Source organism: Chrysemys picta, chromosome 1, assembly GCF_011386835.1.
Source record: "Chrysemys picta bellii isolate R12L10 chromosome 1, ASM1138683v2, whole genome shotgun sequence".
NCBI lineage: Eukaryota > Metazoa > Chordata > Testudines > Emydidae > Chrysemys > Chrysemys picta.
Window position 1 is genome coordinate 169,633,617 of NC_088791.1, and position 27,844 is coordinate 169,661,460.

Genomic DNA, 27,844 nt, shown 5'->3' on the forward strand with positions numbered 1-27,844 from the left:
CCCAGAGAGAGATGTTCTCATCTGTCCATAACAATGCAGCAGCCTCCAAGGGCTCCTATCAGATTTGTGCAAGGGTTCCTATTTCTGACTTAAGTGGCCTGTTCCTGTCGGGGATTGTCTGTCACTGGAACACAGCGACAGACTGACACGTGTTTGTGTCTTTGCTTGTGAATGGAGCCCTGTGCCTCTCGCAGCTACAGCAGCAGACATGTGAGATCAGTTCTATTCTGGTGATAACGGGCTGTTTCCCTGGCCCCGCCATCCGCTGCGTGTGTAGTTATCTGTAGGCTTCCTCTGACTCGCAGTGGAAAACCAGCGCACACCTATGTGTCCCATGACAGACGCACCCGCTCTATCACAAATATTGAGTGACTCCTTGAGCAGTAGCAATAAAGGATTCCCCAAAGGTAAGATTCATGGCTGAGATGGTGGTGTGTGCAAGGAAAGGGACTAACTATCTTTATCTGAAGGAATATATATATATATATATATATATATTGTGCTGCTGTTGCCCTCAGTGAGAGCTGTATTTGTTTATTTGATGGACTTTTTCCCTAGTTCAACCCCTCTCCTTCCCCCACTCCCTCCCATCTTATTTGAGGGAGGCTCTGGATCGTCCTCTCCCCCTGACTTTGGGAAGCAGCCTTTGAAAAGCAATGCGGACTCAGGTGGACGATCTCGGTATGGCAGTGAGGAGGCCCAGGGTTCTCTTTCCTTCCTCACTCTTTCCACCTCCTGCCCCCAAGGTTTGTTTTTTAGGGGGCATGGTAGCTGGCTCCACTTCCTGCTGGGAGACTGGCAGGCTCTGCTCCCCACCAAAATGCCTGACATTTTATTGGACTCCAATGATGATGTCCAGCGTGGCGGCATGCTGCCCCTCCTTCTGTTTACTATTGATTAGGTACTTAGCCTGCAGGCTGCCACGCCTCGGAGAGAGGCGAGTGGGTGAGCATGAGGGAAAAGCTTGCTTGCTTTCACACAGAAGTTTTCTGGAGCCTCCTTTTTCTCCAGTTCACTATTCCTGATGTCAGCAAGTTGCGGTTAATAAATATGGGCTGAGATAAGAGCACATCCTGGAGGGCCAGAGACAAACCTGGTTGAAAACAAGGTGGTGCTCATCCTTACTTGAGTTGGGCAAATAGAACAAAGTAGTCATGAGTGTTCTTGTGACTAATGCCTGCCAATGGACTTCACTGGTGATTGGAATCTGTCTTGTTCACACACATGCAGGTGAACTGGCTTTGACTCCCCAAGCTGCTCACAGAACACAAGCTGTCATGCATACCACCATGAATAAATAGGCATGCGAGTATTCACACTGGCAGTGCTTTCATGGCCATTTTGAGGAGCTCTTTTTACTAGCTGCACAGTACACTCATCACAGTTACGTATGTTCACAGATAATTGGCGACCAGAAAAGGAGATTCCTTCAGTTTATAAAACATAAGGCATCCAATCAGGGAACAGATATTCTACCATGTGACTTAAATGAGCCATCGCTTGGTGTGAACATTGACTAAGGAATAAAATAATCTCAGCAAGCAGTTCACGAATAATCCATATGCTAAAATTTGTCCACACAAACTATTTGTCAACCCATTGTGAATAGCAATCACATTTGTAAACCTACAACCTGCTCTTGGATAATCCAGGAACAGAAAAAGAGACTGTCAGATAATTTATCTGCAGTGAATGATTTAACCAGCTTTAAGCATATGTGACAGCGACTTGGAGTGTACTGTTTTGGTCAATACATTTGAATTAGTCTCTTCTGCTAGGGGGTGGGTCTGTCACGTCACTATGCCAAAGTTCAGGGATGGTCCGTGTTATTTCTTCGCTCATCCTGTGACCAGCAGGAACATCCTCTCCCCTCACCCCCATCCACAGACATGCCCATCGCTCCCTAGAATAGTCAGCATTTTTCTTTATATGAGCATGTATCGTGCAGAATCATAAAAAGTAGAGATAGAAAAGAGCTGTTAGGTGATGTCTACTACATCTACCTCTGGTCATTTGCACTGTTATCCCTAGTGAATATTTTCTAGTGTTTTCTCTGATCAAATTCTGTATGCCTGGAGTGCTGGGGCGTCCCTTCTTACACAGTGCAATAGAATTGCATTGTCAGCAAGTTTTCCTTTCAGCTATTCAGCCAAAATGTTTCATTTTTAACCAGATCTACAAAGGTTACAATAGGGGCAGGGAATAACCTAAACAAATGCAAGCTATTCAATCGGGGGTAGGAGGGAAGTAATCTGAAACAGATCTTCAATGGGAGGGCAATAGCTGGAAAGCAGTAATGCTGAATGAGAGCTGTGTGGAGTGGACAGCAAACCTGCAATCTGATATACGGGCAACCCCACCCCCCTCCTCCCAACAGATTAAGAGCTATGGATCAGTATGTGGAGGATTGCATTACCGGGGTGAAGATAGGGTTACCATACGTCCGGATTTTCCCGGACATGTCCGGCTTTTTGGGCTCCAAATCCCCGTCCGGGGGGAAATCCCCAAAAGCCGGACATGTCCGGGAAAATCGGGCCATGCGGGGCCGGCGGTGCGGGTGCTCGGGGGCCGGGCCGGCGGAGCGGTGCCGGGCCGGGCCGGGGGCTCCGGGGCCGGGCCGGCGGTGCGGTGCCGGGCCGGGCCAGGGGCTCGGGGGCTCCGGGGCCGGGCCGGGGGCTCCGGGGCTCCAGGGCCGGGCCGGCGGTGCGGTGCGGTGCCGGGCCGGGGGCTCGGGGGCTCCGGGGCCGGGCCGCGGTGCGGTGCCGGGCCGGGGGCTCGGGGGCTCCAGGGCCGGGGCCGGGCCGGCGGTGCGGTGCCGGGCCGGGGGCTCAGGGGCCGGGCCGGCGGTGCTGGGCCGGGCCGGGGGCTCGGGGGACGGGCCGGTGGTGCCGGGATGGGCAGGGGGCTCGGGGGCTCGGGGGACGGGACAGCGGTGTGGTGCCGAGCCGGCGGTGTGGTGCCGGGGGCCGGGCCGGGGACCGGCGGTGCGGTGCCGGGGGCCGGGCCGGGGACCTGCGGTGCGGTGCCGGGGGTGCTCGGCCGGGGGCCCGGGGCCCGGGGGCCGGGCTGGGGACCGGCAGTGCTGGGCGGGCCGGGGGTGCTCGGCTGGGCCCGGGGCCGGCACCCCAGGGCCTGAGCCGACCCAGGCTGGAGACGCCGGGGGGGCCAGACTGGGCCGCGCCTCCTCCCCCCACACCCCCCTTACCTGCTTCAGGCTTCCCGCGAATCAAATGTTCGCGGGAAGCAGGGGAGGGGGCGGAGACTTTGGGGAAGGGGCGGAGTTGGGGAGGGGGCGGGGCTGGGGCGGGGCCGGGGCCCCGTGGAGTGTCCTCCTTTTGGAGGCACAAAATATGGTAACCCTAGTGAAGATGAGTCTGTCTCTGAGATGACACAGCACCTCACATACTGGCTTCAGCGGTGGGTACCCCAGTGCCAAATAGCCATTCATAAAGTGAGAGGAACTGAGTGAAGAACAACAAAAATGACAAATGGGTCTGGCATGATTTTCTCTCTCTCTTGCTGCAGGTTAAATAACTGAAGGCTGTGCATAGTGTTTAGGCCCTCCCTTTAAGAAACCATTTTTTCCTAGCAGTCAAGTACATGCTTAAAGGCTTTCCTGATCTGGCGCTACAGCTTGGCCAAGTGATGACAAAGTGGGTGGCATGTTAATTACAGTCTCTGAAGAGCGTAAACACTGATGTAATGCAAAGCCTGTGGATGGGTGGGTTGTCAACAGCAGGATCTAGCCAGTGACCCCTGAATATATTAAAATCATGAGCTTCGACTTCCAGAACTGAAAGACCCAGCAGACTCATAAATGCCTGCCAGTGCCAGACACCCTCTAGAGGGGAAAGAGAGCCATGCTACATAAGTATGGGTGACACCAAGAAGGGATAGGGGTGAGGAATGCAGTAGAACTTGAAGAAATATGATGAAAGTGAGTGAATGTTGGTGAGAATATTGGGAGGAAAACACCCCTACTGGTGAGGACTTTAAGAGCCTTTCCAGTGAAATAGTGGATACTCCATTACTAAAGTCATTTAAAACTGGATTGGACATAGCAAGAAGACCAACAAGATAATGAAACTAGGTGTGTTTTTATGTATTCTACTGGGAGCAGCAATGACTGCTGTAATGTTAAGGTTGTGTAGTAGTTTTCATTCTAGGTCCACTTCTCTCTCTCCTCCACCTCTGCCCCCACCCTGTTTTCAGTTCTCAGAACTTTCTGAAACTTCAATTTTTCAGGCTGTAATTTTCCAGGGTTGGTCTCTGTTGAAATGTGAATTTTTCTGGAAAGTTTGAGGAAATGTGGTTCAGCCACTCTTCAGAATGAGGAGAGTGGTATAAATACTTTCTCCTTCATCAACAAAATTCTTGCAACTCTTTTAACAGCCTTGCAGCCCAAAAGCAGCTGAGAACAGAAAGTTGAAACTTGGCAGGGAAATAGGTGCTCACCAAGGAGAAGTGTCTTGGCTTGCCCCAGGAAAGTTGGTTTTGGTTTGACCACATTTTGGTCTCTCGAAAGTCATACTGAGCATGCACAGTATTTTTTCCTAAGCTCAAAGCGCAAAGCTGAAGAAGGCTTTGCTGCGTTAGTCATTGGTATCACTGCATAATTACAAGTCTAGGTAAGTATACTGTGGACTTTGCAAGACACAAAGTGGAGCCCTGGCCTTATTCCTGCAGCCCTTGTAAGGAGCAAAGAGATAGAGACTGTACTTTGCAAGGCGGACCGGAGAGAACACTGCTCTGATACACTTAAAGAGCTGCAGCTGCTAATGCTCACAGGAGAGGCACTCTGTGCTCAGGTGTTCACAGGATGGAGCCCTTCTCCCGGTCTTATAAGAGGCAAGGCATTAGGGGCATGGGGCAGAACTCTGGAATCTAGCCAGATAGGCCCAGATCCTCAAAGTAGTTAGGCAGCTAACTCCCAGGGAATTAGTGCCTAAATACCTTTGAGGCTCTGGGTCATAGTTCCCAAGTCTGACATTTATATGCATTATGGCAAACTTTGTGTAGGAGCATTAAAGTCCTGGAGAATGACATGAGAGGTTACTAGCCTTACAGTAGATGGTCTTAAAGTTTTGTACACATGGATCCCACTGTAGGTGAAGGGCTAGCAGGTGGGCAATAGGAGGCCTATGTAAATAACAACTGTAGGACAGCCCTCCCAAACTGAGCATCTGCTCTAGAAGCTGACATCATAGAACAGCGATTGGTAAACGTATGAACCAAACTACAAGTAGCTGCCCTACAGATCTCAGAAACAAGCTAGCAGAAAGTCTCTAGCCTGAGAGGGAAGAGGTAGTTTATTTAATGCAGTCTGTAACCCTTTTTGAGAATCTTTGAGGGGAAATAGCCTCTCCCGTAGACTTATCACCAAAAGGTGCAGTCTGGCTGATTTACGATATGGCTTTGTTCTGGAAAGATAGCCATGGATAGCCCTGAGAATGTTTAGTGTGTGGAGATTAGTCTCTGCAGCAGAGTCATGAGCTTTAGGAAAAAATGACTGGTAAATGACAGATGGATCTATAGAAAAATCCCAGACCACTTCTGGTTTAATAACAACAGCTTTGGATGTGGCCTGACAGTAACCCCGTCCTTACGAAAAATGGTATCCGGAGCACTTGCCATCAAAGCCTGCATTTCACTTACCCTGCAAGCTGAGGAGATGGCTACCAAAAAAAGCAATTTTCACAGAGGGGTGATATAGTGAACATGATGTAAAGGGTTAAAAAGGAACGGTCCATTAAAGGTAGGAGTACTTTAGTCAAGTCCCAAGTAGGAAATGGCTCTTTAACTGGTAGAATGCATGAAGTGGGCCCTCTAAAAACTTAGACTGTTAAGTTGGGGGAAATTGTATGACCTACAACAGGTGGTGGATATGCAGACACAGTGGCGAGATTAACTCCAACATGGTTAATGAAGAGTCCTGAGTTTCAAAGACAATAGATAATCCAAAATAGAAGGACTAGAAGAGTCCAGGGGCTGAATGGATCACTGTGAAAATCATTTCCACTCTTTGTGGTATGTCTTCCTAGTAGACGCTTTTCTGCTCTGGGATGAAATTTCCTGTACAGCCATTCTATCCACAGAACTCAGCAACTGGCTGAGCCAAGAAGGATTGACGAGAAGGCTCTGAGTGTTTGAGGGAAACATGAGGTCTCTTTGAGCCAGAAGACCCCTTAGCCCCAAAAGGGGTGTCTCCTGTAGCCAGAGCGTTTATTGAAACCGGTTTTGAAGTAGGAGCAGACTGCTTCTGAGGAGTAATGCCGGCATCAGAGATACTGTGCATTGTCTTCTCCATCAGAAATAACTGTAACTGGGCCTCACAAGCCCTCTGTGGGCACTTGGAACATAAGAACGGCCATACTGACTCAGACCAAAGGTTGATCTAGCCCAGTATCCTGTCTTCCGACAGTGGCCTATGTCAGGTGCTTCAGAGGGAATGAACAGAACAGGAAATCATCAAGTGATCCATCCCCTGTCGCCCATTCCCAGCTTCTGGCAAAGAGAAGCTAGGGACACCATTCCTGCCCATTCTGGTTAATAGCCATTGATGGACCCATTCTCCATGAATTTATCTAGTATTTTTTTTAACCCTGTTATAATCTTGGCCTTCACAACATCCTCTGGCAAAGGGTTCGACAGAAGAATTACAAATAGGATGCTTGTCTGGGATATGAGACTTTCTGCCAAACAAAACCTTTTTCCTATGTGTATTGTTGGCAGGCATAGCAGCCGGATAGGCAGGGCAGATTTTAAAGGCAGGAGACCTGATCTCAGTCATCAGACCCTACTTCTCAGTACTGAGGTGAGCTTCAGAAGAAAACAATGGTTTTTGGTTTTTATTTTAAATAAACAGGTTTCAATAAAATGTCTTAAGTTCCCACCAAGACTAATGATACACTCTAAACCTATCATGGGGCTATGGGAAAGCAGGAGGCGCTGACTCGCTCCCATGTGCGGTAAGAAGGAACTGAATGACATCTGGGGCTGCCCTGTCCTTTATGCCTTCACTGTAAGGAGTGCAAGTGTGCGCAGGGTGCATACACAGCCCTAATAATCACTGATGGCTAAAAGATTCCAGGCTTGCATGCATACCTACAGTTGGATCAGTGTCAGTGGGTTCCTAAAGAACTCCTCCTCCTTTTTTCTATCCCATGCCTAGGGAGTTTTTGTTTTTTCACTTTTCAAGAAGCACCATAGAAAACTATCCTAAGAGAACATTACTGAGCACCTTTCTAATAGGATACAGCTGGATTTCTAGCTCTGATGGGTAGTGAGATGGTGATGTTGAGCATAGATGGGTTGTGAGATGCTGGACCTAGTCATTGCATATTGTGCCTCAGACCAATGTAAAGTTATGGGATAAATACCCCATTATTGCTTTTCTTATTGATATATTCTCCTGCTGTCACTCATTGGGCCACCGAGTGTTGTGCCACTGGCTTTTAAGCTGTGAAAGGAGGTTTCTCTCTGCAAAAGCCCTCATGCATCAACATCGGTCACACTCTTCATTAAACAAACCAGCTTAGACAAATCCCACAGGCTGATAGGCAGCTTCTCTTTGACAGCAGCTAGAGCCAGGGGTGCTAATGAGAGCCATCACCGTATGGACAACAGTGTTGAGAGTTCAAATCCGAGGGCTTGGGTTTCCAGAATGCAGTGAGTTATCATGTGCGTAAATCAGAAGAAGGCAGTCTTGCATGGAATGGCTTTGGGGGTGTAATGGTGAGAAGAGAGGTGCGCGTGGATCTGCTCTAAGATCCCAGAGAAAGTTGACTCTCCAGTTATTTATGCAGAAAGTGTGATAAGTCTTCCTCAGTGCATCTGCCTAGTTCAGTCTGCCCTGTGCTTCCCTCACTTCATTACAGGCACAGCACTCCCTACAAGATGCTTTTCTTGTGGGTATTCTGTAAACAATTTAGTTTCCAGCTCCCCCCATGCCCTCCCACCTCCTCCTCCTTGTGCATGTCCTCTTCTCATGCAAACGGACCAATTTTTCTCCTGGGCTGAGCAGTAACTTGATCCCTGTGGTAATTCAGTCAAGGGGCTTCTGTCTCTCATACAGCCAGCTGGGCCCAATTATGGGATGGTTTGAATAATGTGAGTGGGCCGGGGATGGCTGTGCTGTAGGGGATGGAGCTCTTCCAGGCTTCATTTTTTCCTATAGGTTGGGAAGCTCAGTTTGCACTGAAAGGTCCATTTAATGTTCTGAATTACTGAGTGGCTTGTTGATGTGAAAGAGTCAAGCACAATCTGCCATCCAAGGTTGGGCAACCAATATTCACCCTTAAAACACACACACTGGCTGTGCCTAGATTGAGACCACAGCAGTGCTGAGTGCTCAGGGATTCAAGCAAAAATGAGGCCTGAAGCTAATGTCAGGGTGTGGCCGGTGGGCAATGAAATTGAGATGAAGTTCCTTCCTCCTCCAGTGGAGAATCACCTCACCCTGTGGGCTGGGTGTTAAATAGTAGTAATACAAATATTGATGAGTTAGCCATGGGTTTCTCATGAGGGAGACTTGCCTCATCTAGAAAGTCCACCTCCAGTCCATTGAACTGCGAATAGGTACCTGATCCATGCGGTTAGGGGAGTTGGACATGATGCTAACCACTAGAGTGACCGGATCACCCAAGTCAAATATCGGGATGGGGGGGGGAGGCGTGGCGGGAGGGGGCAGGGCAAAAAAAAAAAAAACCACCCTTCCTCCACAAGCGCTGGAGGTAGGCCTGGGAGACGCAGGGGAAGCGTGGGGCCAGGGTGAGTGAGAGTCCGGCCTGGCCCCGAGCAGGCAGGACTCAGTTGGGCGGTAGGGAGCGGCGGCTGTTCTCCCCCCCTGGGCAGCGGGACTAGGGAGCAGCCGCTGCTGCAGCTCCCACTGCCGCGGGGGGAGGAAGCGGCTGATGGCCAAGCTCGGCGGCTGCGGCTGTGGCTCTGGCGCCCGGGCCCGAACCCTCTGAGCCTGGGCCTGCTGTGGGGACCTAGCAGCGCGCACACTGCGCCCAGCCCCTGGCCAGTCGCATCTGGGCTGCTGCCCAGCTGGTGCTATCCCGCGGCAGCCCCGCAGTGGGGGCAGCAGGCCCCAGCCCCCCGTCCCGCTCGGGTCCCGCAGGGGAACGAACGGGCCTGGGCTGCCGATGTGCGCGAGCACTTCCGGGCTCCGGAGCATTTCCTTGTTTGTCCAGTGTCCCAACCGCACATCGGTCGGGACGCGGGACAAACTAGGAAATATCGGGACAGTCCTGATAAAATCGGGACGTCTGGTCACCTTACTAGCCACATCACTTCTTCATGTAGCGTTGGCTATGGAAACTGATGTGTCTTAACCACATCCACCCAATGAGCCAAATGTGGCTTGAGGTGGACTTTGACTTTGAGGCGTAGGTTTGCTGTTCCTCTGGTACTGCTGCTGGCATGTGAGCTGTGAGCCTGCTGGTGGTGGTTAAATATTTATTAATGACTTGGAAAAGAGGGGGAGCAGTGAAGTGACAACATTTGCAGATGGCGCAACATTTTAGGTTTGAGAGGACTGTGAGGACTCTCAGAGGGGCCAATCCAAGCTAGGTGATCCAAGGCAGATGAAATCCATTGTTGACAATGCAGGGTTATGATTGTTTGAGCTACTCTTATGTTGCTGGGTTCTAAATTGACTGTAACCACTTGGGAAAGAGAGCTGGGTGTCATTGTGGGTAGTTCATTGAAAACATCTGCTCACGCTGCAGCAGTGATCTAAAAAAAGAGAACAAAATAGCTGGATGTATAAGGAATGGGATAGAAAATAAGTGAAAACCTAGGATTGCTCATATAAATCAATGCAGCATGCCCACCTAGAGGGCTGTGGGCAGCACTGATCTCCCTACCTCAGGCAGTAGCAACAAAGAACGTGGCCCCCTCCAAACATACGTCCGGGCGGGGCCCCTTACAATGCAGAAAATGGAATGCGGTATTTATTTTATACAATATACAGGGTTCATATTATGTATACATAGGCCTACAGTGTACATGTATTCCGTATTTACGCAAAGCGCTTCTTTCGAGCCTTGTTCTCCGCAAATTGGTTAATCAATGCGTCATAGTCCAGAGATCTGGCAATCTTGTTTTTGATTGAGATAACTGCAAGCGCAGAAAGCTTGTCATCTGTCATGGTTGAGCGCAGGATATTCTTGATCAGTTTTATTCTGCTGAAGCTCCTTTCAGCACCAGCGACAGTAACTGGTGTGGTCATCAATTGTTTGCCGTGACAAGTCCTCTCTCTTTCTCAATGACATAAATAAAACGATTCAATTCCATTATGAGTTCGTTGGCATCAATGTCTCCCATTTTTCTTTCAAAATTTTTGCTGTGATTCTCCAGTTCATTTTCTCTGTGACACTGCTTCACGCTGTTAGCGTTGTACAGAAATCCAGACAACTTATACCACTCCACGAGTTGGTCAAATCGCAACGAAACAGAAGATATGGCCTGATCAGTGAGAACAAGAAAGAACTGCGATTTGAATTTTTCTTTGGCAGAAAGACGACTCGAATCATCAGCACATTCGTAATCAAACATTCTCTTCTTACGTCGCACCCTGGTTTCTGGAAACACCTGCTCAATACCCATATGCTCTGCTATTTCACGTGCATTTGTGACCACAGAGAGATATCCTGTATTTCGATAGTCTTCCAAAAACTTCTTTGTAGCACCGACTCCTGCCTGCAGTATGTCAATTGACACATCTGGTGACTGAATTAATTTGCTGGTTTTATTAACGTGAAATAGTATATCGTACCACGTGTACATAGTCAGAACAAAAGGCCACGTAGTAACATGGTCTAAAAGCACACCGGCTTCTGTTGCTGTATTGCCACCTTTCTTTTCGAGCGCATATTCTCGCAAAGATGACAAAGCATTGCACAATTCTTCAAGGTGATAACGCAATGGCTTCACAGCATCAATTCTCGACTCCCAACGAGTGTCCGATAACCCTTTAACAGATATTGGCATATGTTCTTGAAGTATATCCCAACGTGAAGGTGAAGAAGAAAAGATAACGTATATTCTGTTAATCAGACCGAAAAAGTCAACGGCATATTTCGATGACTTTGCCGCATCTGAGATCACAAGATTCCAAGTGTGAGCTCCACATGGTACATACAAGGCACGGTCATTTATTTCTAGCATGCGGGCTTGAACTCCTTTATTCTTTCCTCTCAAATTTGCGCCGTTATCATAAGCTTGGCCTCTCATGTCAGCAATGTCTATTCCTAAGTCGTTTGCCTTTTCAAGAAACGCTTCCAATAAGCCCTCGCCAGTTGTATCATGAACATTAAGAAAACCAACAAACGCTTCACGAATATTGACACCATCTTCACCGTTGCATTCAACAAAGCGTAAGACCACAGACATCTGTTCTTCATGTGACACATCGGAAATACAGTCCAAAATAACTGAATAATATTTTGCTTTTTTAAGCTGCGCTATGTTGGCCTCTTGAATGTTACTGGCAACAAGTTGAATCAGCTCGTTTTGGATCTGTGGACTGAGGTACTGAACATGTGTCTCTGCCTTCTTAATCCTCTGTAAAAGTTCGCTGAGGACAGTATCATACTTTGCAAGCAATTCAAACAGTCCCCAAAAGTTGCCATTCGAAGGATCGCTGAGCTTTTCATTACTTCCTCGAAATGCCAAGTTTCTTTCGGACAAGAAAATAATGACATCAACCATGTGTTTGACAACATTTCTCCAGAAATCTCTTTCTTTCAGAAAAGCCTGCAATTCGAGTTGGTCAGTAGATGTACGGTTTACTATGCCTGACTGAAGGTCAAACCATTTCACCATACAGTCTTGATGACCTTTGCCTGTTTCATGCTGCTGAAGTCCTTTTGACAGTGCTTTCCAAGCAGATGTTCCACGACGTAGCGGTATGTCGCCAGTGCCAAATAATTTACAACAAAAACAAAAAATGGCATCTTTCTGAACTGAGTACATTAACCATGAACGTCTTATTTTCTCGCCATTTGCCATGGTTTGATAGAAATGAGTACTTGGTGAACCTCCGTCTTTCCTCGTTAAATGGAAATTCGTAACTCATTCTGCTGCGGTGGGCCATGTGCAACAATGTCACACACTTGCCTGTCCGATATTATAGACGGCCAATCTCCTGGATCATCAGTCAGTGGTTCAGATTCAGATACTTCTTTCCCAGCAGCAGCTGGAATATCTGTCACAGTTTGTTTGGTAGAACAACTGGCTTCACCTTCGACCTCACTTGAAGCACTTCTGGATACTTCTGGATATGATTCGTCGCTGCTAGCGCTGTCCGTTTCATGTGCCTGTACCTGTACGTTGGATTGCAGCGCAAAATACGTTGACAACCTTGGAATTTTCTCAAGTTCCTTCTCAGCATCTTTTGCTGCCTTTCGTTTACTATCTCCGCTCTTATACGTTCTCTTAGACATCACAAAGCACGCTTCTGCGTTGGAAACGAATCGTTTCAAACGATAAAAAATTAAATAACTAAATTAATAACATTTATCCGCCGACCGCCATTATGAACGCAAATACACATTCTTTGAATGGGTCCAACTAAAATTCGAAACTGACCGACAGACAACTGATGTAGCCAATAGCATTATGATATATCATAATAACTTCACGGTTTTGTCAGTAAAACCGACATGGATTGTGCAATAGCGTCAATAAATGTCACTTACCTAGTTATACCTTACATTTTTTTGCCACTTTTAGGGGTCCCGTTCCTTGCGGGGCCCCCTCCGGTCGGAGGGTACAGAGGGCGCTCGCTACGCCTCTGCCCTACCTCCAAAAAAGAGAGAGCAGAAATACAAGGGGTCCGGAGACAAGCCATGAAATGATCACAGACATCGACTTCAAAATGAGGAAAGACTGAAAAGATTTGGTCTGTTTCATTTACAGATGAATAAGAACGGACATGACAGAAGTATTCAAAATAATGACTGAAGGTAAAACCTATTTACCCTCTAATAATACAAGAGTTAGGAGACATTCAGGGCAAGTCTACACTACAAAATTATGTTGACTTAAGTTACGTCGGCATACAGCCACCACAGTAATTAAATCACTTTTGAGTGTCCAACTATACTCCTTGTGTTGGCGGTGCACATCCTCACCAGAAGTGCTTGTACTGATTGTACAGTTAGTGTGGGGCATTGTGGGATGGCTCCTGAAACCCAGTAACAATCTATGTAAGTGTAAGTCTACACTGACACTGTGTCAACCCAACTACATCGACATTGACTCTACGCGTCTCGTGAAGTAGGAGTTACGTCCGTTTAGCCAGACAGTTACATTGGTGGGAGCGAAATTGTGTTGACCTAACTGTGTAGTGTAGACCAGGCTTCAATTTCATTGAATGGCAACACATTTAACGCTAATAAAAGGAAAACTCTCTTATACAATGCATAAGCCACCTATGGAACTTACTGCCACAAAATATTGCTACCAAGAATTTAGCAGGATTCAATAAAGAGTTGAATATTTACGTGAATGATGGGAACATCTATCATTAATTAGATACAATAAGGGTTATATATTGCCATGTTTTAGGACCTAAGTCAACCTCTAATTGACAGGTGAGAGCAGGTTATTCCATAATTGTCCACTTTGGGGTTTAGTTCACCTGCCTCTGAAGCAGCTGTTGCTGGCCACTGTCAGAGACAGGATACTGGACAACTGGTCTGATCTGGTATGGCAATTCCCGTAAGTGCACACAACAGTGGGGCTTTCAAACAAGTGAGGCCTTGAGTAATCACTTGCTTTGCTTGCAAGGCCAGACTTCTGGGTTCTGGCTTCTTGTTCTCTTCAAAGAATAACTCAGGCATAAGGTGGTGTGTGATGTGTGTCTTTGTTTTTTTTTTTCCCTCCAAAAATAATTAAAAGCAAATTAGATTTGAAATCAAAATATTTTCACATTTTTATTTACCTGTAAGGAACTGAGCTCAGGGCTTTGTGTTTCTTGGCAACCAGTTGATAACTTTCAATTGCAAAGAATTTTCCTGGGCTGCTATAAATGGTTGTAGGGTAAATGGGCTCTGGCGTATGCAGGTTAGTGTAGGAGGAAGTGTTTCCAAATATTTTGTTCTGTTACATTGACCTCTGCACTGACAGGGAATCTGTCACTGTTCTAAGATCTTAAATAGTTTTGATTTAGCTGTGAAACAGCTTTGGAGTACTTTCCCTGGTCGTCTTCACTCTGCCAGAGCAGGGGGAAAGGAATTCATTGTTAACACTGGTGTATATGGCATTGCTTAGTGAAATTCTTCTAGGGTGGTTAAGCCACTCAAGCAAGACAAGTCTTAGCCTCCGATACGGTTAGAAAATGTGACCTAGTTAAACCCAGCAGTTTGTGTGTGATGAAATGAAAGTGACTTGTGTTTGCTGAAATTTGATACCAAAAATAGGGCACTAGATTCTTTCCTTGCTAGAAAAGATGCATTACAGAGCATGTATGTGTGTGTGAATACATTACCATAGCAACCACTGTCCCACCCCTCCCTGATCAAGAGCATTACTGCATTCTGCTGAAGGATGTCTGATACCCCCATATCCCATCCCCCAGCCTCTTCTACTTCCCACCTCCCTCCTCATAGCGCTCCATGAAATCAAATTAAAGGGTGAAATGAATTTTGGAGTTGCTGCTAGGGGCCAGGAAATGTCTATGCATAGAAAAAGGGGCCTGTCTGTCCATGCCAGAGCAGCAGGGCACTAACTCGGGCCTTGTTTTAAAAACAGCCCTACGTGGAAAAGCTGTTACTACTGCAAGAGAGCTATAAACCCACGATGCAACGATGTCATTGCTTTGATGGATAAGGGGAGGGGTGGACACTTTATTTCCAGTACAGCTTTGTACTCTGCAGCCTCTCTCACGGTAGCAATGAAACCAGCAATGCTAGGGTTACCATACGGCCGGTTTTTCCCGGACATGTCCGGCTTTTCGGCAGTCAAACCCCCATCCGGGGGGAATTGCCAAAAAGCCGAACATGTCCGGGAAAATGCCGGCCGGGCACTTCCCCTTCCGCGGCTGCTCTGCTCCTCCCCTGACTCTTCGGCTCTGTTTAAGAGCCGAGCTGCCCGAGCGCTATGGGCTTCAGGCAGCCCCCTTGCCTCCGGACCCCAGCCGCCGGCCGGGCACTTCCCCTCCCGGGCTCTGGCGGCGCAGGGTCCGGAGGCATGGGGGCTGCCCGAAGCCGGTAGCGCTGGGGCAGCTCGGCTCTTAAACAGAGCCGAAGAGTCAGGGGAGGAGCAGAGCCTCCGGCCGCGGTGGCTCTGCTCCTCCCTTGACTCTTCGGCTCGGTTTAAGAGCCGAGCGCTACTGGCTTTGGTCAGCCCCCATGCCTCCGGACCCTGCGCCGCCTGAGCCCAGGAGGGGAAGTGCCCGGCTGAGGGCGCAGGGTCCGGAGGCATGGGGGCTGCCCGAAGCCCCAGCGCTACCGGCTTCACGGTTTGCCGGGCAGCCTCCAGACCCTGCGCCCCCGGCTGGGCGCTTCCCCTCCCGGGCTCCAGCTGCGCTGGGGAAGCGCTGGCCAGGGGCGCAGGGTCTGGGGGGGCTGCCTGGCAAACCGTGAAGCCGGTAGCGCTCGGGCAGCCCTTTTCGCGTGGCTGGGAGTGGGAGGGAGGAGGGGGCGGGGTTGGGGCAGGGAAGGTGCGGGAAATGGGCGGGGCCAGGGCCCCGTGGAGGGTCCTCTTTTTTTATTTGTTAAATATGGTAACCCTAAGCCATGCTAATCAGACCGTTCTTCCCTCCCCTCGCTCTCTTCTCATGGCCACAGTGCCCTAATTGGCTGCTCGGTTCTTGTAGGGAAAAGGAATTCTATACCACTTGAAAAATAAAGTCCTTCCTAAGGAGCCTGTCTCCTCCTCTCATGGCATTGGTGAGGAGGGGGCAAGGGAGATTTATGCCAGCCTTTCCCATTATGATTAGCACAAAGGTGGACAAAGTGCAGGTCATGTGCTAAATACAATCGGTTCAGAGTTCTACAAGGTGGCCGAGGTGCGGCCAAAAGAGACTACTGGGCCCAGCATGCAAAGCAGCCTGGCAGCTCTAATGGAGATGGAGAACTGCATGCTGGGGCCTGTAGTCTCTGCACCACAGATCATTATTAAGGCTGAGGAGAACTCCAATTGGTTCCACGGGTTTAGTGAGGTACACTCACACTCTATGCAGTCCTTTGCAAAGTTTGGGCATCTGTGCCATAGTGCTGGGGGATACTGACATGTTGGTATCTGTCCCACATGGTAGAGGAGATACAAGACTTCACTGTACTGAATACAAAGGTGATGCTCCATGGAGGCTGGTAGAGCCAGACAGCCCTGTAGCTCTTCCTAGATCCCAGACTAACAGTCTGTGCTGCCTAGCGTCAGCGCACAGCATCTTCCTAAATCCTGGGCTGAACTCTGCAGTCATGGAATGGGCATCGGACTACCCTGGAATTTGTTCAGTGGCAGGCTTGAACATGTCTCACCACTCTATGTGAAAGGCCGCTCTATGTGATATAATTCTTCTGTATGGCCAAGGAAAAACTAAAATGGGCATGGCAGTATCCTTGTATCTGGTAGAACTCTGCTGCTGCGCTTGTATATCCTGAGATCTGTTCTCCATCAGTGCCTGAAAGACTTATGTATGCTAATGGGCATTGCCTATGTAAATCCCCTGGGCACTGATTTGTCTTTAGTGAGGTTTTCGATACAGTCCGGTGTGGAAAAACTAAATAGAGAGATTAAGACCCCATGTCTGGTTAAGAATACTGTACCATGGAGACAAAATGTGTCAGCTGGCTGTAAACAAAGAAAAATCATAAATGCTACAAACACTGCTTTGGGGGAGGTAAAAAGTAGGTATATTAAGGGGCAGTTTGGGAACTGAGACTATAACAACTTCATCAACCATCTGGAAGATAAGTGGAACGTTGATCATATTTGCTGGTCATATCAAGCTAGGATTTATCTCAGACTCAATGGAGGGAGAGTTAATTTACAGAATTATCTGGAGTTTGCCATTTGAGAGATGGGATTTAATTTACATACAGGTACAATAAAACACTTGAAGTAAATTTCCAGCACAAACACGAATGGGGAGAATGGAGATTAGAGAGGAGAGAGGCAGTAAAGGATTTGGGGTGACGGTGGATTACAAACCAATCATGAACTGTCAATGCAATGTGATGCAGCAGTTTGAATGGCTATTGCTATTCTGGGCTCTGTCAGGGGGGTATCCTTTGGAGGAGAAAGGGAGTAATAATGCTTCTTAGTGGTTCAAGTGGCCAGTTCTGTCGCTGCCCCATGATGGAATAGCTTTACTCTAACAATGTTATGGTTGGGGCAGCTTGTTCAAATAGACTTCTAATAATCTTGGTTCCTCTGAAAGGCATGGGGGCGAGTTTGCAAGAACTGACCCAGAGTGGATACCACCGTGAAATTATCTGGAGTGGTGACACAAGTCTGATATTGCACTGATACTCCTAGGAGCTCACCCTTCTTAACCTCTTGGTTGCTCTTCATGCTCTTCATCATACTTCCCTTCTCAGTATCTTGTCCTCTGTTGGCTTTTGTGATTCCATCCACTCTTGAATCTCCTCCTACCTCTCTGCTTGTTCTTTCAGTATCTCTGTTGGTGAGACATCTTGCTTCCTTCCCCCACTGGCCAGTGGGATCCTGCCAAGGCTCTGCTCTGGGCCTACTCTCTCTTTACACTCTGCCGCTGGGTGCTCAACCCTGACTTGGTCTCAGCTCCCGTCCATACATGGGTGACTCACAATTCCCCTTCTCCATTGCTGACCGCAGTCTCACCTCTCTGCATTTCTCTTTGACAGCTGCTCCTTAAACTTAAATTTAGCATGACCAAAAATGAACTCCGGCTCTTTCCTCCAGTATGGCCCCTCTGTGCTACTCCAGCAGCACAAATGAGCTGTAAAGCTGTGAGGAGTCCTGTGGCATGGAGGAACCTCCAGGTGGCAAAGTCATCATAGCTAGCTCTACACCAGTCCCTCCTGTCTGCTTCCTCCTTCTCCCATGCCCCAAGGCTGCTATAACTTACATTGGTGGCTAATGGCCTCCAAAGGTCAGCTACACTAGCAAAGAATCACTGGAGTGATACATGCCCCCAGCACAGACTGGTTCACGGGAGGGGCTGGTGTAGAACCAGCTGTCTCTACTCTACCTGGGGAATCCTCATCTGCTCACTCAGGGCAGCTTTACAGCCCCCTTGTGCTACTGGAGTGGCACTATAGGACTGTATAGGGGGCAATGATCTAGCCTTTTAGCTTTTGTATTTCTGAGTTTTGCATACATAAGTCCCCTATCCTGCAATAGCCACCACATGAACACACCCCAGTGCCCAGGCAGAACCCCACTGACTATAATTGGGCTCTGTGCAGGGGCTCTGCATGGAGCTTGCTGCAGGATCAGGGCCTATGTTTGAACAGTGTTGTAATGTAGTTATTTGTGTTTAGTATTTCCATATTTGCTTTTATAAATATAACGTATCCATGCTTTAAGATTTAGGATGTCAACCAGCATAGGAAAGTTTAACAAAACTGGAAGGTAGAATTTCAAGCCAGTACCATTTAACAAGACAAAATTGATGCATGTGTTTTTCTTCCCTAGTTAAATGTATCCAGACTAGGCCAATGTTTCCTTCTCAGTCAGGGAATCTCGGAGGTTATGACTACATGGAAAGTCTGACTGGCCTGAGTGTACAGCCAATTTTTAAAGGCAGCATTTGTTGAGAGCTGAGTGATTAGAATATAAATCTGAAATATATACGCTTAGCTGCTTTGATGGGCAGTAACAAAGCTGTGTGTGTGTGTGTGTGCTGAAGTATGCAAGGATTATACCCTTGTTAACCAAAACAAACAGACTTAATGCAAAGTGCTGTATTTTTAAACATCATTTACTTAAGGTCATGTCACAAGTGACAAAAGCCAGGTGAGATTCTGAGAGAAGATTCCCTATGCTTCCTAAACTCTATAATAATAAACCCTTTTATAGGTGCTTTTTATCCTGAAGAATCTTGAAGTGCTTTATAGATGAGGATGGTCTGCCCAGCAGTGAAACGCTGGTTCCTCTGGGGTGGAATGAGCTAGCTACACTACACTACAGGACAGTTTTTTAAAGAAGCGAAAATAATGCCCTTTATTCTCTGTTCCCTTTGCACAAATTGGTGGGAGTGGGGGAGGCCACAGGTGGGTGGGAGTGGGGAACCGATTGTGTCTCCCTAATTCAGAGCTGTATGGCCCTGTTGCAAGTTAAGACAGGGGCAGCTCTAATTTTACACCAGGAGAGGATTGGGTGTGGCAGAGTTCTGCCCTGTCATGCTCCCTCCAGTCCCTTGGAATGCCCCTAACATGCCCTCTTCAACATCTTAGCTGTGGGTAAGGAGAGGTACCTGGTGTAGGGGGCAGGAGAGCCACTTCCAGCACCAGTTCTGCTACACAGGGGGAATTTTTCTCCTGCTAGCTCTGCCTAGTTTAAGGCCACTTTCTTCTGCAGATTGAGAATCTAAGTCTCCAATGAAACTGTGTGGGGAATTTTTGGAGGCAGATTCTAATTACCTCATTTTGGAGGTTAGCCAGAAGACCAGAGCTAACGCCCCAGTGCTTGTAGTTACTAAAGAGTCTCTGGCACTTTCCACAAGTGGCCAGAAGTTTGGGTTTAGGTTTCCGCTGAAAGAAAAGAACTTATGCAGCTTTATCTGAATACTGCAGTCGCTCATCTGCTGCATGATATCATGTGTTACACAGAATGAAGGGCGTTAAAGGGGGAGTAAGAGGCTTAGCTCCGCAGTACTCCTCTGTAGGATAGAGCTCACTTGGTGATCTTGCAGTAACCTTACACTGCCAGGTGAAACAAGGGAGAGACATAGACATGCTTCAAACCCTGTATGCTCCTGGATTAGATCTGGGACCAGTGAGGAAATAGCTTCAATGATAGGCCTATGTTGGGAGAGATCCTTTGATGTATGTTCCCCTCCCCTTCCCCACCAATCTCAGTTTCCCAGTTCTGTCACTTTATTCTCTCTAGTATCTTAAAAATCCATTCTCTCGTCTCATGGTCCTTGTACAATTGCTGAAATTCCTTTCATCCCCCTGGCCTTCTCTCACTTGATTACTTTAGCCATCCCCTGCCTGGAGTCTCTCACATCTCCCCACTCAAGTCTGTCCAAAGTGCTGCTGCTGACATTTTCTCCCCCTTGCTCCGACCATGTTCTCACCCTCTTTAAATCCCTCCACAACCTTCCTGATTCTTACTGCACTGGATTCAAGTTCCTCCTCATTTCATAGTCCTACATAATCAGGCCTGTCATCTCTGTTCTCAATTCCTCTTCCTGTTATAGCTCTCCCCCGAATACTCCCACCTTATTCCTCCCACTCTTGCCTGGTTGCCTTCTGTTACCTGTGCCTGAAACATTCTCCCTGCCCTCATCCACTATGTGCCCTCTTTCTCTTCCTTCAATGTTCGCCTCAGAACTCACCTCTTCAAGCAATCCCTCCTCTCTTTTTCTCATCAATAATCCCCCCGCACTTCCTTCCTCTTGAGTTCTTACCTTATTCATAGATTGTCAGTCTTTTGGGGCAGGGAATGTGGCTTATTGGTGACTGCACATTTCTGTGTACATTTATAGTCCTAAATAAATATTTTATAACCATAACTCAACTTTGCCATTTAGCGGCAATGATGGGAGCTCTGCTCAGTACTCCTCCATGGGAGAAAGGAGGTTCAGGGGAAGGAAAGGTGGTAGTGTGGTAGTTGGAACTGCAGCTAATGAAAAATAACTCTGAGTTTCCCTGTTGCACCCTTTGTTTCTAGACACCTTTTTTGAAACTTTGTGTTTCCACAGAACATAATCTTTAAGGGCATGGGAAGTACAACCTGCCCTGCACAAACCCATCAATTACATGAATCCTATTATTTGTTTCCCCTTTTCCCCCAATCTGGCTCACTCGGTAAATCTCACCTTTTAGACTGTAAGCTCTCTGAAGCAGGGGTTGTCATTTATTGTGTGTTGATACAGAGCCTGACACAACATGGCTCAGACTTTGAGGTGCTACCAACAATATACATGTTAGATGATGATGATAATGTACCACAACCCTGACCCAGGCATGGCTACACTTGCACATGTACAGCACTGTGAGTTAAAACCGCCTTCGGAGAGTGCAGTAGGGAAAGCGCTGCAGTCTGTCCACACTGACAGCTTCAAGCGCACTGGTGTGGCCACATTTGCGGCACTGGCAGTGGCATTGGGAGCAGTGCATTATGGGCAGCTATCCCAGCATGCAAGTGACTGCAACGTGCTTTTCAAATGGGGGGTGGGTGGGGTGGAGTGTGACAGGGTGTATATGTGGGGAGAGAGACAGTGGGGTTTTGGGGTGCTGAGAGTGTGTCAGCATGTTGTCTTGTAAGTTCAGACTCCCCTCTCCCTCCCCTGCCTCTCTCTCACTCACTCAAAGCAAACAGTAAATGTTTGCTTTTTCCTTGGAGCTGATAAGCAGCCAGCTTCTCCGAAACGGAGCTTTGAAAGGGCATTTCCGCCTTCCTGCAGCCGATTTCACAATGACAAGAGGTGGCCACTTGACTTAAGGGGATTATGGGACGTTTCTGGAGGCCGATCAGAGCGCAGTAACGCAACACCTCGTTCACACTGGCACCACCGCTCCAGCGGGGGCGCAGCAAACGTTATTCCACTCGCCGAGGTGGAGTACCAGCAGTGCTGTAGCTGCGGAATCAGAGCGCTCTACGTGCCTTGACAGTGTGGACAGGGAGTGAGCTCGGGCGCCCAGGGCTGCTTTATTGAGCTATAACTCGCAAGCGTAGCCAAGGCCCCAGAGGGAGTACTTACAGTGGAAGGAGAAACTGTGGTCTCCACGACCCATTCAGTCTTTGGCGTCTGGGCTGTGACCACCCAGAAGGGGTCAGCTTTGATGGCTGGTTCTGTGTTGTGAATCGTGTCCACGAGGAATGGGATTGAGACCATCCATCCTCCTCCCCACCAATTCATGTCACTTAATGACCCACGAAACAGCCAGAAGATGGTAACAGTTCTGAGAGAGCTTATGTTTAAAAAGACAAGCAAAACCCGATCTCTTTTACAACTAACAGCTAATTGATGCAGCCCTGGTGTATGGGTGAATCCTTAGATCGCTCTGTGTGATACTCACAACACTTTCTTTATGGGAAAACTGCAATGATTATTCATCAGAGACCCAAAAACATTCACTATGGTCTGATTTTTAGAAACCTTTTGCTATTTCATTGTCTCTAGTCAGTGAATGCTGCTGGTCCTCTCTGAAACTTTCTAACAGGAGCTCTAGTCTGATGTAGGGCAGGACATGGGAAAACCAGCTCCTATGTGAATGCACAGCAGAAACAGGAGACGTTCCAAGCTGTTGGAAAGGAAGGTTTTCTACATTATTTGTAATTGTTCTGTTTAATTTACTACTCTTAAAATGACCAAACACACTGTTAAATTAACCTAAATAGGAACAAAATGCGGACGTTAAAAATAATCTATTTTACCAAACAGTTCCTGTGAGAATCTCCTGCCTCTTTCATGCCCATATCTTGCTGGGCCTCCTACATGGAGTGCAACTCTACATCATCAGATTGCCAGATGGTGGCTTCCAATGTGACTGTTAATCTGGGTTTGGGATTTTTTTAATGACATGTCAGATACTTTGAAAACCATTGAGATTTATTGGAATGCTCCTATGTTATGGCATTGGTGACTTGTCAAGGTGGGTGGTGGTGGTGATGACACTTATTCTAACCACTACTTCCCATTACAAATATCTCTTCTGTTTTACAGGGGGAATACCTGAGCAGGCCAAACCCAGGACAATAACCTTATAACAGAAAGTGCTACGGATATTTTAGTGACCACAGATAGTAAGGACTTCAGTTTTAACCAGATGGTAGTAAGAAGGCACCTCCCAGCACCATACCAAGGTATGAGTCCTATTAAAATATTCTTTGCCATTATATAAGAATATCTTATAGCAAGGAACAGTTGGCAGGGACAACCTAACAGATCTTTACCATCTTTAAATTCTCTGATTTTTAAGAGAGTATGTTTTGAATGTAGCGTTAGATCGCAAGCAAAAGAGCAAAAGAGGCGCAGGGACCACATCTTACATGTTTGTGCAGCACCTAGCGCAACAGTGCCCCTGTGCTAGTTGGGGCTCTGAGCACGATCTCCATACAAAAGAATAATGACAATATCTTGGCTGCTTGCAAATTGAAAAGGGAGAGATGGCATGCTGAGACCTGTAGTCTCTATCAGCCACACATTGTATTCAAATTAATGGTGGCTGAAATTTGTTCCAATGTATGTAAATTAGCTGCATCTCACAGGCTCTTGGGAAGCTGCCAAGGTATGGTAGGTTTTGTTGTTGTGTTGGGGAGTTTGGGTTTTTTTTGGCTGGACAAAGTTTGGGCATCATTAAAATGGCATTGCCTTTCCCCAGTGCTACAGCGAGGGCAGTTTAAGGCTGGCTTCCTCGCAGTATCATTGTACAGGATGCTTACAGTGTGTTTGTGATGTGCACTTTGCAGGCAGTTCAGCAGTTCGCTCCCTCACTCAGAGAGACAGTGGGGAAGGATCTCGGTTCTGTGTCATGTTTCTTGCCGACAGAGACTGTATTTCTTAACCTGTCCAGACATGCTAAGGAGGCATTTGTGTGATCTGACAAGCCCATCCCACAGGAACGTAAGAAAAGAGCAAAAGAGGCAGATGGAAGACAAAACATCCTTTTAGAAAGATCAGAACTTCTAAAAAATTAATCTAGAGAATGTCTCCCTGCCAACGGGATTTCACTAAACCATTGATCTGAATCATGCCGCAGATGGTAATGTCTTTCAAAGTGTTAGGAAAACACAGGCTTCAACCCTTAGTTTCCTTGCATTGCAATTTCTGATCCAGAAACACAATGAGCCCCAAAAGTAAGAGTATGTAAAAGCTGCCATTCAGCAGCATTGCTATTAGAGAGCTGAATAGCTGCCTCGTGGACGGGAAAATTGCCCCCATTTTGTTCAGCACAGCAGTTTGAACAGGTTCGCTGAGTAAAATGCACGAGGCACTGACAACATACTGTGAAATCTATAATACTGCTTTTAAGTTTAAAATTCCAATTGGCATGTCTCCGCGTAGGGCTAGGATGACCAACTTGATAGAAGGCGATCCCAGTTATGACGTCGGCAGCAATGGAGCTCCAACTGTACATCAGTCTGCAACCTGTTTTAGGCTACGTTAGATGTTTGCAGGAAGAATTAGAAGTTTTAAAATTGATTTTTAAATATTAAATTAAGTGCTTTACAATGCTGTTTATTGGATACATAACCAAGCTAGCTATCATCCATCTGTGATCTCTGAGCACAATATCTGAGCACCTCTCAATGTATTTATCCTCCCCAGTCCCAGGGCCAGAGTGAGATAGGGAAGTGCTATTATCCCCATTTTACAGTTGGGGAACTAAGGCACAGAGAGATTCGGTGATTTTCTCAAGGTCACACAGGAAGTCTGTGGCAGAGCAGGGACTTGAACCCAGGTTTCCCAACGCCAATGTTAATCCGTAACCATTGGACCATCCTTCCTCTTTAAAGCACCCATTTGGAATTCCTTAACAAAGATACTCAACTTAGTAAAAATGTTATACACAGAACTACATTAAAAGGACATTGTTAGGGTTGCAAAGTCAAGCACTCCGAAGTTAGGAAAATGCCAGAATTGAAAAGACAAGAAACAGACTTGAGTAGAAAAGAAACAGTCTGACAACAGACCGAGGGGTTGAGAGACTGTTTTTAGGAGAGCAGACACCAGAGAAGAGATTACAAATATCCTTTCACTTGGAATTTTCATAAAAGTGGACTGAAGAAAATGCACTTTTCTTCAAACCACGTAATACCTGGCAGACTCACAGCATAGACAAAGTGGATGTTTCTGTTACTGATATCATCCTTGGTCTTACTAAGCTACCAATGATAGAAAAATGCATTATCTGAGGAAGTGTCCACCTCCATCTACACACAATATGGCCCTAATTACATTCAAAAAGATCTGATGACAAGTTAGGGCTTTACCCAACAGCTAATGCCCTTTCAAATCCATGAAAAGATTCCTGTTGACTTTAGTGGGCATTGGCTCAGGTGCCATAACCTTCAAAAAAGTATGAATCACTGGATTCCCCTATGGAGTTGCATAAAAGGTCAGATGCTGCTCCCTGTTAAGTATTGGGAGATTTGGCCCCAGTGTCAGTGGGAGCAGAATCAAGCCCCAAATGCAGTGAGTAGCAGGAAATAGCTCTGTCAAAATAGCACTCTGAAGTTCTTGGTTTATATTGTCGTACTTATTTGCAGATCAAATGTGTGGTATACATATAGCTATATGACTTACCTACTTACTGCACCTTCATGTTTCTAAGGCATCTGCCTGCCTGAAAGGGCAGCTGCCAGTTGTGTTCAGTTCAGAAGATACAGAATTGTTAATCACTTACTTTCTTGTTTGGAGACTTCATATTTGTTCTTTGTTTGTTTGCTTGTTGTTTCCTTCACCTGAAAATATGGGCCAGATTGTCAATCAGTATTAATTTGCATAGTTCCCTGGAAGCCAGGGATTGAAACTAGTTAAGGAGCTGGCCCGTTGTCGTTTGCTCTTTGTGTCCAGGAAAAAACAACAATCCAAGCTAATTTTTGTAACTGGCAACGCTGAAGATTTTAATCTAGCTGTGCTCTTTCTCTCTCTTACAGACTGAATGAAATAGAAATTCTGCTCTTGGAATTGAGCTGACAATATTGTTGCACAAGACTGAAGAGAGAGAGTGTGTGTGTGTGTGTGTGTGTGTGTGTATACGTACTGTGCTGGCTGTGTGGAGCCACAAGGAATTTAAAACATATTGAATCATCATGAAACTCATCTTATGTTACTGAGCAGTTGTGATTCCAAGACACACAATGAACAGAAATGCCAAATAAGGAAGGGCCATTATTTTGCAAAGTCATTTTGCTGGCTGTAACCACATTAGAATCTGGGAACACTTTTCCCCATGTATGGCTTTTGTCTAAAATTGTAGATTTAAAAACTATAATATAGTAAGTCATTAGTCCATAATTTGACAAATTGCTTAGATATATTGAAAAGTGTAGATTAAAAATGGTTGTAACCTCCCATCGTCCAGTGCTTCCTTCCTCTTTGTTACCAAAATGTATCATGCACAGTGACGGTGTGTGAGCAGTAAGTGGGTTGATAGTGCAATTAATCCAATTAGAAATCCATGAATGGAGGTCACACATCAGCATTTACAGATTTGCTAAGCAACCCCACTTTTTGATAAATGCCTACGTCAACTTTCTCAGCTGACCTCTTTGGAGCACATAGCATGTTATCTGAAGAAGAGGGAGCAATCTAGAAAACATTAGTGCACTGTCTGCTAAGCAAATAACATAACCTTCTCAATACTAGTTGGCTACTGCAGCTATATAGTAGTGGTGAAAGAGGGGTTGAAGATATAGTTCCATTCAGATAAGCACCCAGAAGTTTGCTGATTAGTGGGTAGTTTCTTCAGTTGCATGCAGAGCCTTGGATGACTATCCGAAGTTAACAAAATTAAGGTCCATCTGGCTCACAATGTGAGGATTTCTTCCTCCTTTAGGGTCTAGGCCTCAGAATTCACATGGATCCATAATCTGAACATTAAGCAGTGATGTGTGAAACTCAAAAGATTTGAAGCATCGGTTCAAATAAACAAACTTAACTTTTGGGGTATCTGAATCTGTTGTGTGTGCAAAACTGGACTAGAAATGGCAAGTGAACAACCTGTTTCATGGTATCCTGCTACTTTCTCTACTGGTTCTTGCTAGACCCCAGCAATGCTAAATTAAGTATAATATTGTCAAAGCCCTGAAAAAGGTCAGATTGGGCTTGATTTAAATTTGGGGGAAGATAGAAAGGAGAAGATTTGGAAGAGGGATTATTTTATCCATATCAAGTTCTCTAATTTGTTATAAACTATTTGGGAACGTTAAATCCAAATTCTACTTAACTTTTGAGCTGAAGTGGCTCCACTGAATCAGAGAGGACATAACCATTACAGCTGTTTATTTGTGCGTGTTTGACACCAAAGCAGGAGGAAGGGCAAATTGATGTCTATTTAACCTGGCTTATAGTTACTGGGTACACTCCTATGCTTCCAATCTGTCTTCCTTTTTGGAGCTGCAGAAGGTAGCTGCCTGGATTTCAGTTCTTTTTGGATTTTTGATTTTCTGAGGTCATTTAGACAGCAGCATTGTGACTAGGGCTGTCAAGCGATTAAAAAAAATTAATCGCACTGTTAATAATAGAATACCATTTATTTAAATATTTTTGGATGTTTTCTACATTTTCAATATATTGATTTCAATTACAACACAGAATACAAAGTGTACAGTGCTCACTTTCTATTTATTTTTGAATACAAATATTTGCACTGTAAAAAACAAAAGAAATAGTATATTTCAATTCACCTAATACAAGTACTGTAGTGCAATCGCTATCATGAAAGTTGAACTTACAAATGTCAAAATATGTACAAAAAAATAACTGCATTCAAAAATAAAACAATGTAAAACTTTAGAGCCTACAAGTCCACTCAGTCCTACTTCAGTCAATTGCTCAGACAAACAAATTTGGTTACATTTGTAGGAGATAATGGTGCCCCACTTCTTGTTTACAATGTCACCTGAAAGTGAGAACAGGCATTTGCATGGCACTGTTGTAACCGGCGTCGCAAGATATTTACCTGTCAGATGCGCTAAAGATTCTATGTACCGTCATGCTTCAACCACCATT

General features: G+C 46.4%; 1 protein-coding gene across 2 annotated transcripts in view; it reads left to right on the forward strand.

The window, feature by feature from the left end:
* The first annotated feature begins 263 nt into the window (after positions 1-263).
* PTGFRN (prostaglandin F2 receptor inhibitor) overlaps positions 264-27,844 on the forward strand; it is a 144,702-nt gene continuing 117,121 nt past the window's right edge. The window contains exons 1-2 of one of the 2 annotated variants that reach the window (XM_065575230.1): positions 264-407; positions 22,832-22,971. In XM_065575230.1, coding sequence (XP_065431302.1) covers positions 22,935-22,971 — 37 coding nt within the window. In that variant the 5' untranslated portion in view covers positions 264-407; positions 22,832-22,934. The remainder of the gene's footprint in view (positions 408-22,831; positions 22,972-27,844) is intronic. The other variant, XM_065575221.1, reaches the window with a different exon arrangement.